Source organism: Canis lupus, chromosome 30 (genome assembly GCF_011100685.1).
Source record: "Canis lupus familiaris isolate Mischka breed German Shepherd chromosome 30, alternate assembly UU_Cfam_GSD_1.0, whole genome shotgun sequence".
Classification (NCBI taxonomy): domain Eukaryota; kingdom Metazoa; phylum Chordata; class Mammalia; order Carnivora; family Canidae; genus Canis; species Canis lupus.
This window is the reverse complement of record NC_049251.1, coordinates 4,629,578-4,641,930: the sequence shown is the minus strand read 5'-3', so window position 1 is coordinate 4,641,930 and position 12,353 is coordinate 4,629,578. Positions and strand designations below refer to the sequence as shown.

The window sequence follows — 12,353 nt, the reverse complement described above, 5'->3', positions numbered from 1 at the left end:
CTCACACTCCTGTCTCCAGCACTGCCTTCCCTTCGACCTCCAGACAAAATATTCAACTGTCAACTTAACACCTATGCTTGGTTGTCATCTAGGAGGCATCTCAAACCTAGTATACCCAAATCAGAACTCTAGATTTCTACCCCATCGCTGTCTCCACCTCCATCAAAAGCCACCCTCAGCTCTGTGAATAGTATTACCATCTATCCACTAGATCAAGTAAAAACCCTAGAAGCCATCCTTGAGTTTTTTTTTCTTCTCCTCACTGTTCTTTTTTGCCTCTCCAAACTATCCACAGGTCCCCTCTGTCCTAGTTCCAAACTATACCTTTTGTCTATCCACTCCTAATCTTCTAGTTCAAGCCATCATTCTTTGCCTATTTTTTATTCTCAACTTTTTAATTGTGGTTAATACACATAAAATTCACCATTTCAACCATTTTTAAGTGTACAGTTCAGTGGCACTGAGTATTCACCTTGCTGTACAACCATCAACCACCATCCATCTTCAGAACTTTTCCATCTTCATACATTGAAACTCTGGACCCATTAAGTAAGTTCCCCAACCTCCCCACCTCATAGCTTGTGGAAGAACCATTCTACTTTTGGTCTCTGAATTTGACTACTCTAGATACCTCATGTAAGTTGAATCACACAGGATTTTTTTCTTTTGTGACTGGCTTAGCATAATGTCCTCAGGTTTTATCTACGTTGTAGCATGTGTCAGAATTTCCTTCCTTTATGAGATAGAATAATATTCCAGTGTATGTATATACTTCATTTTGCTTGCCTATTCATCCACTGATGGACCCTTGGGTTGCTTCCACCTCTTGAACATTGTGAATAATGCTGATTCTTGCCTAATTTTTGATTCTCTTTTCCCTAAAACCTATTTGCCTCATAGCAGCCAGAGTAATTTTTAAAAATGTAAATCAGATCAGGTCACTTCTCTGCATAATATCTTCCAAGGGCTTTCAATTGCACTCAGTAAAATCTCAACACTTCGCCATACAGGCTTGCCCCTGCCTAGGTTTCTTCTTTGTCCCTCCGTGCTCGCTTTATCTGGCCACAGGCCTACCTGTCATTTTGAAACAGGGCAGACTATTCCTGTCTCAGGGCCTTTACCCTCTGCATGGAATGCTCTGTCTGGGTTTTGCAGAAATAGCTCCTTCTCCTCATTTAGGTCTTCACTGTAGGTCACCTTCTTTGGACACATAATCTAAGCTAAAGAGCCCACTCTCTCAACCATGTATTATCTGTCACATATCCCTAGTCTCTTTTTTCCCCACAGCCCTTATCACCATTGAAAATTGTTATGTTCATTTATTGATTTACTTATTTATTTTCTGTCTTCTCATTTTAGCAATGTGCCACCATGCCACTACTGACCTGTGGATAGGATAATGACCAGTGGGATCGGAGAAATGTAAAAGCAGTGAATTTTGCAATTATAAAGTCAGTTGGATGCTTTTTAAAGAGAAAAAAAAAACCCCTTCTGTGGTCTAGTATACTAATTTTCCAAATACCATGCCTAGGCATTTACAAAGGGGCATATTATACAACAACTGAATGCTCTGGGATTATGGTGCCTATAGTATAATCGTATGTTGACAAATGGAGACCAAACATCTGAAAAGTGAGTATGTCCCTTGAAAATACTTAAGGTCTAACAGATCAGTATATTTGGAGACACATGTCAAAAATCAGTGTGTAATTTGTATTAAATGATTGTGGAAACTCATAGATGGTACCTATAGATCTCTGCTGGTATCGATCATATACTGTTGTCAGGGAAAAAAAATTATCCATAATGCTCTTAAACTGTGTATATTTATTTACAAATCATTCATATGTATGGTAAAATATTAGTATATTAAATGCTAGTAAATTTAAGGGTTTCTTTTTTGAGATTGAAAAATAAATAGAGGCTCCAATATACTTTTCCTGTATATCCTCTGGGATGAATGCCTCCCAGTCTTTAGCCTACTGGCCAGAACATGGACTACAAAGTGTGTCAATAGCAAAGCTCTGCTCACTGTCACTGATCAACCTTCTATCAATAGACTTTGTCAGGGAGATGACAATTCAGCTGTTGCTGTTTCTCCTTGAAATGCATAGACAGCCCTCTATGGTCTCTGGTATGATCTACTAGTTTTTGTTGAATTGAAGTTATTCCTACTCTAGAGTTAATTTTTCTTCACAACCTCCTGGTGGATATAATAACTTCTGCTTTTTTATTTTTTTAAGTCAAAAGAAACTTTCCAGATGACACTATGCAAAGTTTTCATACAGTCTATCAGTGATTCAGGTATACCCTCATGGGATACTATTCAGCTCATACTTTACCATGTTTAAAATTAATGTAGAGACATTTAAACTAATGCCTTTTAATAAGAATATTTTGTATGAAGAGATTAGTCAAAAGAAACCTATATACAATAGTTTTGCCCAATGTTTATGTTTTCTAATAAATAGGGTTAGCTCTACTTGAGAAAGAGATGTATAAAGGACATTTTATTTTTATTGAGTTGTAGTGTACTGTTAAATTGCTAAGGTTTGGTGAAAGTCAAGGTCCCCGGGGATGTTTGGGACAGCAGCAGGTATTTGCTCAATGAATTGATTTTCTAGTTATGGTCTTTAAAAACAGAGAAAAATTAGATTCTTCACCTCATAGCATTTGAATTATTGCTCTGTGACCAGATTGAATACTTTCTACCAAATTGAGTATTCTCTTTTCCCAGAAGCTTTCGTAAAAGAGTCAAGAGTCTTTTACAAGAGACTGTTTTACAAGAGTCATGCCAAGTCAGTCAAGACGAGCCATTTCAAGTGGACGAAGAGAGGAAAAAGCAAACTGCCTTCATGGGAGGCCAGGCCTGTTCTTTGCTTTGTCTCTAATTAGCACGTGACCTCCAGCAGGTCTCCTACTACCTCTCTAGTGTGGCTGTTTTCTTATCTCAGTGATTCCTGTTCTCCTACACATTTTTTAGGAAGTGCCTTAGCTTTGTAGGAAGATGTATGGAAACGACTATGTAAGTGAAGAGATTTTGCCCTCAAAGTTTCTCGCACTTGAAGTATTACTATGCAAATTAATCTCATATTTTTTAAAGCTCCTTGTTTTATCTATCTATTTTTAAGTAATTCTATTCCTATTTTTAAGTAATTCTCACTAATAGTTTTAGACTTACAGAAAAGTTGAGGAGATAGTGCAGAGTTCCTATATACCCCATATCCAGTTTCCTCTTTTATAAACATGTAAGATTAATATCTTATCCATTTCTTTTTTTCTTTTTTTAGTGAGGGAGAGAAAGAGAGCATGTGTGTGCACATGTAGGAGTTAGGAGGAGGGGCAGGAAGAGGGAGCAGGAAAGAGAACCATAAGCAGGCTTCACACCCACCTGACTCCAGGCTCAATCTCATGACCCTGAGATCATGACCTGAGCTGAAACCCAGAGTCAGATGCTTAACTGACTGCATCACCCAGGCTCTCCCAGGATTTTATCCAATTTTAATCACTAAAATAAATATTCTATATGCACCAGGTCTTAAAAAAAATAGATGTAGGGGGCTGCCTGGGTGGCTCAGTTGGTTAAGCAATTGCCTTTAGCTCAGGTCATGGTCCCAGGACCCTGCAATCCAGCCCCTTGTCAGCCTCCCTGCTCAGCAGGGAATCTGTTTCTCCTTCTCCCACTCCCTCTGGTTGTGCTCTTTCAAGTAAATAAAATCTTTTAAAAAATATAGATGTGGACCTGCTAACTTTTCTGTGATCTTAGCTTTCCCCCCCCCTTGCAATGGAAAATAATGTATTTGCTGTAAATAGAAGTATCAATCATAACATTTTGGCTTCCAGTAACAGAAAAGTCTGATTCAACTGGCTTAAAAAATAAAGAAAATTTGTTAGCTGAGACAACAGAAGGTGTGGAGGTAGGGCAGTTCTAAGATTGATTCAGGAATTCAGGGATGTCACCAGAGCCAGGCTTTTTCCATCTCTCTGCCTCCTCAATCTCAGTGTTGGTCTGTCTGTAGTCTCGCACTGCTTCTGGTGGCCAGATGGCTGCAGCAGCTCCTGCATCTTAAACAGATATCACCATTAGGAAAGGGACTCTTTTGTGATTCTTCATCAGCAAAGAAAACCACAAACTCTTTTCCACAAATGCTTCAGTAGACTTTCTCTTGATTTTCTTTCGTTCAATTGCATCACATGCCCATGCCTACACCAGTCACTGGTAAGAGAAGGGGGAGTGTGTGTGTGCCACGAATGGCTTAGTGTAATTATGATGTGCCTCTTTGGGCTGGGACTGGGGTGCTCTCCTCCTAAGGAAGAGCCATTTAGGGGACAGCAGATACATGAACAGAAAGGAGGCGTGATGGTGAATGGCTAGTGGGTAAGCAATTAACAAAGGCAACTACAACAGATATTATTACACTTACATAATAGTGGTGAGTGGGAGAAATTTAAGTAGTAAAATAACTAACACATTATCACAGACCAGGTATTATTCTAAGATAGAAAAGACTTGGTCATTTTCTACCATACTTTAAGGTAATGATGACGTGGGGATCCAATATGGGTGTGAGGGCCCTTTAAAATTTGTGTAACTGCCTGTTTTACAGATTCAGAGACAATATACCCCCAAATATTTGTTGCGCTGTGTGGAATGAATATTTGGCCAGAGCTCTAAAGATAGATTTTTTTGCTTCTTTTTGTGTGAATGGGATTTACTCTTCTAAATTTTGACTTTAAAAAATCTGTACACACTTCAAGTAGAGTTAGTATAGATCAGATACATAATATTTTATAAACAAGCTTCTTCCTGATTGCAATTATCATCAACTTTCAGGACATTACCAACATTTGAAGAACAAACTCATTGAAATTTTAACAAATTTGCTTTTTTAATTATTGTTTGAAGTGTAACCTACAAAGAGTATACCCTTTTGAGGGGCACAATTCTAACACTTGACAGATTCATGCAACCACCACCAGAATTAACAGAATATTTCTAACATCCTAAAAAGGTCTCTCATGCCCCCTTGTGTAGCCAGCTTCCTTCCCTCCATGCTAGCCCCCAGTGATCATCCATTTCTATTCCTAAAGTTTTGTGTTTTCCAAAATACTATATAAATGGAGTTAACCAGTATATGGTCTTTTAGATCTGGCTTCTTTAACTTAGCATAATTCTCTTGAGATTTATCTATATTGTGGTTTGCACCTGAAGTTGGATCCTTTTTATTATTAAGTAGTATTCCATTGCATGGATATACCACAGTTTGTTCATCCCAAAGCTGAGGATATTTGGTTTATTGCAAGCTTTTGGCAATTATGAATAACATTGCTATGAATGATGGTGAAGGGGTTCCTGTGAAAGCATTGGTCTTCATTTCTCTTGGGTAAATGTCTAGGAGTGGAATTGCTAGGTTATCTGGTATGCATTTGATTTTATAAGAAATTGCCAAATTGTTCACCCAGTTGGCTATACTGTTTTGCATGTACAGCAGCAATGTAGGAGCGTTGCAATTGCTGCATAGCCTCCCTCAGTACTTGGTAGTGTCAGTTTTTTATTTGAGCTATTCTAGTAGGTGCGTAGTGGGATTTCAAATGATATTCATTTGTGTCTTTCTAATGACAAGCGTTGCTGAACATCCCTTCACGTGCTCATATGGTATATCTCTTCACTGGTGAAAGGACTGCTCAAATTTTTTCTCAATTTTTTTTTTGTTGTTGTTTATGGAGTTATTTTCTTAGTATTGAGTTTTGAGAGTTTTAAAATATTATGGAAAGGAGTTCTTGTCAGATAGGGTTAGCAAATATTTTATTCTAGACTGTGGCTTATGCTTTCATTTCTTAACCATGTCTTCAGAAGATTAATCTATTTTTAAGATTCAAATTTTTAGGTTCTAGGTCTGGAGAAAATAAAAACAATTTATGTTAATTCTTGCTTGAAGATTGCCTACATGCAGGGTTAACAGTCTTTTGAAAACCCAAAAGATCAGAATAATTCTTAAAACAGATTTTTCTCTGATATCCTGGAAAAAAAAGTGAAGCAATGATATTAAGGCTTTCTTGGATATTATAATTATGAGCTATATTTACTTATAAAATTCATAATTATTTATCTTTGTCCTGTAGGTTTGCAGCATGATTATTACTTAGAAAATTAAGCTATAGAACAATGTTCATGAACTTTTTTAATGGCTCATTAGAACAGTTATAACATTAGATGAACCCCCCCCCCCTCAAAATTACCAGGAATGATCCCTGATAAGCCCCTGGAATCAAAACTCTTTTACACAAAATTTGGAAATTTTGCTCTCTCTGTTAAGATAGAGTAGGCCGATGGTATGGTTACAACCTGCAAATCTCAGTGACTGAGCATGAGCGTTTATTTCTGTCTCAGGTTGGGTGGTGGTGGTGGCGGACTGTGAGTTGTTCTATTTTGTCTCTCAGAACCTCCAATGGTGGAGATTTCAGCCTCTGGAACTTCGTTTGGGTTGTACAGCAAGACAAGAGAGAGAAATGGAGAATCCCACAGGGCTTTTCACTGCCTCACTGTCAGAGCTCACCCGTTCTCTTTACCTCAGCCAGAATTGGCAACATGGACCTATATCTGGAAAGTGTCCTCTGCTGTGCATTCAAGCAGTGGAGGAGCATCTGAGGTTGGTGAACATTAGTTATGTTTATCACCTAAAGTAGTATAACAGATAAATTACAGTCACATTACTTAAATTAGACATTTTGACACATTTTTATTACTTACTGCCTGGGAAACCCTGGACAATTTTTTTTTTAAAGATTTTATTTATTTATTCATGAGAATACACAGAGAGGAGAGAGAGAGAGAGGTAGAGACAGGCAGAGGGAGAAGCAGGCTCCACGCAGGGAGCCCGACATGGGACTCGATCCCGGGTCTCCAGGATCAGGCCCTGGGCTGAAGGCGGTGCCAAACCGCTGAGCCACCCGGGCTGCCCAACCCTGGACAAATTAACCTCTGTGAGCCACAGTGTCCCCAATATGGAAAAGGGGTAATATGAGAGTTAACATTTATTGAGTATATACTAGGAGCCAGGGCCTGTTAAAAGTACTCAGTGTATACAGACAGGCTTTAATCCTTGCAGCTCAGTATACAGGAAGAACCATTGTTACAGATGAGGAAAGTGGGGCCAGAGGAGCTTGAGTAACTGGCTGACCCAGACAGCTTGTCAGAGTTGGTTCTAGGATTGGAAGCCAGGTGTCTGCCAGCTGTGCTGCTGGGTTCCGTGACTAGGCTCTATTTTCTCTTTTGCAATTGATCATCCCTGTTTTAATAGGTGTATATTAATGGCAAGGTGCCGTCCTTGTCACTGTTACAGTTTAGATGTGCTGGCAAAGATAGAAAGGGACACTTAGCTAATGTATTCATTTGAATATTTCAGTAAAAACGGTGTTATTTTGTGGGGAGTGGTGGCAAGGGTCATCCAAAATAAGTATGTGGCTAAGAGTTTCTATCCACAGTTCTCTAAGAAACAGTCTTCTGTTTTCTACAACTCATTTTAATGATGATGTCCCTGGAGGCTTCAGTTCTAGCAGAGATGCTGGACAGATTTTTCCGGAGTTCTACAGTAGGGTGTATTTGCTGAGAGTGCTGCATAATAAATCGCTGGGTTTGTCCTCTCTGAGGGGAAGTAGCTTCTATCCCAGCCCTCTTGAGAGTTTTAGCCTGCATGGGGCTCGGTGTTTCTGGGTAGGCATTGAGCAATCAGTAACTTCGTTAGCATCTCAACCAAGTTTCTCTGGCAGTACACATAAGGGATCACCAAGGGCCCTATTATAAGAATCCAAAAGAGTCCCTTGTCAGTTAGGGATGCTTTTGGGTGCAAGTAACAGAACACCTAAGAGGTGCCAGTTGTCACAAGAAGAGTTTGGCAGTACTGACCTGGACTCAGCCAGGGGCTCCCTTTCTTTTGGCTCTGGTGGTTTCTTTTGCCTTTTCCTTATGATCACCAGATGGCTACTGTAGCTCGACCATGCCATCTTGATAGCTAAAGAAAGAAGGATGGCAGAAAAGGGGTTTCCTTCATCAGGGAAGAAATGGTTTCTCTGAAACTTTACAATAGGTGTTTCCTTGCTGCTCAGTGGCTACAGTGGTGCTGCCAATGCATCATCAGGCCAGTCCACCTGTGCCCTGATAAAGCATCTGCCTCCAGTTCTTGATAAAAATTGTACTGCTAGAGGGACGCCTGTGTGGCTCAGTGGTTGAGCATCTGCCTTCGGCCCAGGGCATGATCTTGGAGGCCCGGGATCGAGTCCCACATCGGGCTCCTGCAGGGAGCGTGCTCTTCCCTCTGCTTGTGTCTCTGCCTCTCTCTCTCTGGGTCTCTCATGAATAAATAAAATCTTTTTTAAAAAAATTGTACTGCTAGAAAGGATGAAGGAGTGTGTGTGTTTGTGTAGACAATCAGTTTTTGTTTGCCGCATGTTCCCTCTCCTATACGCACCCAGGAACAGATAATTTCTTGTATGAATGTTTATCCTGAGGGCCTGTTGGCTTCTCTAGAATGGACCCCAGGCCCCACATCCCCAGGGTAGCAACATTGACTCCACTCTAGATGGAGGGGGCCAATCAGGCTGTCTCTGGTGAGCCTCCAATTTCAGCATATGGGGAGTTATGGTTTCCATAGCAGGGAAGACACCCTTCCTCATCCCATCTCCAGCTCTCTCAACAAATGTTTCTGTGCTAGTTAGAAGGAATGAACGGACTATTTTGGTGACTGTGTAATCTGACATCAGTGAGCAGCAAACTCAGATCAATTTCAGGTAATGATTAGATCAAGCCATTGCAGGACCGTTGTTGTTGTTTTCCAGGCTTCATGTTTTTAATAAGATAGGACACTAGGTTGAATCCAATGCAAATCATTTGAAATTTTCAAATTCAGTTAATGAGAGCATCTGGATTATCTTTACTATTATTTTTAAAAAAGATTTTATTTGAGAGAGAGAAAGAGAGAGAGAGAGAGCACACACATGCATATGAGTGGGAGGGAGGTCAGGGGAGGAGCAGAGGGAGAGAATCTTAAGCAGACTCCCTGCTGAGGGCAGAGCCTGATGCAAGGCTTGATCCCATAACCTTGAGATCATGACCTGAACTGAAATCAAGAGTTGGACGCTCAATGTACTGAGCCATGCAGGCACCCCTGGATTGTCACACAGCCTGCCATGCTAAAATGGGAGCATTACAAAGTTTTTTCTTTTTTTTTTTAAAGATTTTATTTATTCATTCATGAGACAGAGAGAGAGAGAGAGAGAGAGGCAGAGACATAGGCAGAGGGAGAAGCAGGCCGGATGCGGGACTCAATCCCAGCACCCCAGGATCATGCCCTGCGCCGAAGGCAGATGCCCAATTGCTGAGCCACCCAGGTGTCCCTACAAAGTCATTCTTAAGAACCGTTTATTTTGTTCTGCTGCTTTCACTATTTTTGAGTAAAAAGATTTTTCAGTTCTCCCTTTTATAATTTCTGTAACACATGGGAAAGAAAAGGGGCCAGGAGGGTTCTAGGAAAACTGGCCATGTTCACTATTCCCTCTTGGTTGTTCTAACTCCACAGTGGAGGCTAGGCGTGTGGAGGGAGCAGTACTTGGGGGCTTGCGGACACCACGTTTGAGAACTTTGTCTCCTGGTGTTCCATCAGATCTTACTAACAAACAAGGGGAAGACATTCTCAGGGAGTTGACAACCAGTCTACCTGGGCAACTGACGCTACAATTTCATTTACATGATTGGGTAGACATACATTTTAATATCTATTTTAAAATTGTTTTTCAGTTTTCTGACAATAAATAGTATGGAGAGAGAAATCATTCCCTTCAGAAAGAGCATCTTTTCAAGTTTTCTTTCTTGTTATGAGGAAGTAAGCAACTTCTACAAAAAGCATAGGCCATTAACTCCTCTGGTACTGACATAAGGGCACTTATCCAACCTGGCAGGGCTACTGCAAAGAGTAGTTAATTGTTTGCAAAATACTGTCAAGCTCCCAGGTGAGAGCCACACTTTCCATGCTCAGCATTACTGTTGTAGCATTTTCCTGTTGCCAAAGAGAATCTGCTCCAGACTGCCTCCAACATGTTGGGATATTGGCCTGTGTTTTGAGAGGGGAGCATCAGTACTTGCTCAATTGTTTAAAAATTGTTCAGTTTGCCTGTGATCTAATGAGGTTTATTTTTAGAGGTGGTGTGCTGGCAAAAGTCATGTCTTTTAAAAAGCCGCCCCAAATGGTGTTACAAACATCAATCAGAGGAAAAAAAATCCAGGAACAAAGTAGTAATTTCCCCAAATTCCTTTAGCTTAGCTTTGTTTGTTTCTCTAAAGATCAAATTCAAATAGTATTTTATGCTTTCTTTCACTGAATTAACAGTGGCCCGGAGAATATCTCAATCCCCTTAAAGAAACAAGGGGATTGTTACATGTAACAAGCCCCTGCATTTTTCAGGGCTCATCTGGTGTGCAGTGGATCTGGGCCCGGCTGCTTTCTTACCCTGCTGCCCAAGTTGTCTTTATGGCAAAGGCCACAGTCACTATCAAAAGAAACACGGGTTCACGTCCTCCAAGCTCCTCTTCTGGAGCAGAAGAATGTTAAACTAGACGTCTGTCTGTGCAAACAATCAACTAAACATATGCCCACTTTCAAAGGGGGGTCTGGTTCCGTTGGTCTCAACTTCTGGAAAAATGACTTTTTCTAAATGAATTTTAGAAAAGTATTAAATAAGCCAAGCTATCTGTGTTCTACTCATTTCTACATTAGCGTGGAAAATGCACATTTTTAATGGTGTATATCATTTATTAAATGGATCCTTCTATGGTAGTAGTAATATTAATTACACAATGTATAACAGAATTAGAATATAGGATACTAGTTTTATTAGGGCTATGATTTATGATGCATTACGTACTAATCTTATTTAATCCTCATAATAGTCCTAGGTGATAGGTATTATTTCATTTCCATTTGACAAATGAAGGAACTGAGGGTTTTAGAGAGTTTGCTTATCAGTAAGTGGATAAGCAGGGAATCCAGTGTGTTGTCAAAGCATGTGTGAGTCATCAGGTTCTACGGAGTACAGGTTGAGATTATTATATGCTAACCATGATCAGAGAAGTTCATGAGTTATTGTTGGTGTAAGTATTGGCTTATCCTTATAGGAAGAGAAGACGGTAAACATAACATCTGTGAACTTTTTACAATGGAAGGAAAAAATCAGATGAACATGTAAATTGGCCAGAGGGAAAAGAAGTCTTAAGAAGTTTCCAGATTCATTCCTAGTGGCACATCCTTAGACCAAAGGGCAATGTATCGAAACTGCCACCAAACAATAAGAGTTTTAGTTACTAAAGTGCAGGTGTGAGGAGAATTAGTTGTTAAAATGCCAGCTGATTTCTTCAATAGAGATTAGGATATCAGGGCAGGGCAAAAACTAAGGTTCACAATGTTCATTTAAAAATACACTATGATCCTTTACTTTGTAAATAATGAATGTAACTAAGGTACTGGAAATTCCTTCCAGAATAAATTGTTAACCCTTTGGTGCAAGGGACAGTGGACAGGAGGCTAGGAGAGACAGATTCTGGTTCTGCCCCTAATTAGTTAGCCACATGACCTTGGGCGAGTCACATAACCTCTGCAGACTACAATTTTTTCTTTGACGCAATGAAACCTCTGGTCCCTTCAATTCTAAAATTTTCATAGTCTATGTAGTCAAACTGGTCTCATGTTCCCTAATAGTTCAGTTTTACTTCCACACACCTCTTAGGGAATTGTCAGGGAGCTGCTGGAAAATGCAATTCAGTTTTCATGTGAGTGAGCTTCTTTGCTCACTCCACACCCCTGTTCTGCTCTTTTTTAAAAAACCCTGTCATTGCAAAACACTTTCAAGGATGGTGGGGGAGCAAGAGGAAAATCAGTTACCAAAAGCCTGAGTTTTACATTTCCATGCAGAGCACTCGTGTCCACTTTGCCACCTCTTTCATTGTTCTGCTTTTTGATTATTCTGTTATTGAATTTTTTTTATTACAAAACACTTCATAAAAAATTCTAACTTTGAAAACCTGGATGGATACTTCTAGTCAAAGGAGCAAGAAATAAAATATTTTTCGACTTTTATCTACTAATTATCCGTGTGTAATGATAGTTATTATTTTAGCTGTTCAAATTAATAAACTGACACAAGTAAAACTGGATTAGGAAGATTATTTATGGCTTAATGGTAAGTATATTAACAAAAACTGCATTACCAGGTAAAGCATACCCATCTCCTCTATCCTAGAAAAAAATTTAATACTTTTTTTGGGAGCGCATCTTACTACAAATATTACAAATATATAATCATGA

General features: G+C 39.6%; 1 protein-coding gene across 1 annotated transcript in view; it reads right to left on the bottom strand.

The window, feature by feature from the left end:
- Nucleotides 1-3,716: 3,716 nt before the first annotated feature.
- The window catches only part of CDIN1 (CDAN1 interacting nuclease 1), a 227,512-nt gene continuing 218,875 nt past the window's right edge, over nt 3,717-12,353 (bottom strand). Inside the window, exon 11 of the mRNA XM_038579981.1 lies at nt 3,717-4,065. Within this exon, the coding sequence (XP_038435909.1) occupies nt 3,999-4,065 (67 nt within the window). The 3' untranslated portion in view covers nt 3,717-3,998. The remainder of the gene's footprint in view (nt 4,066-12,353) is intronic.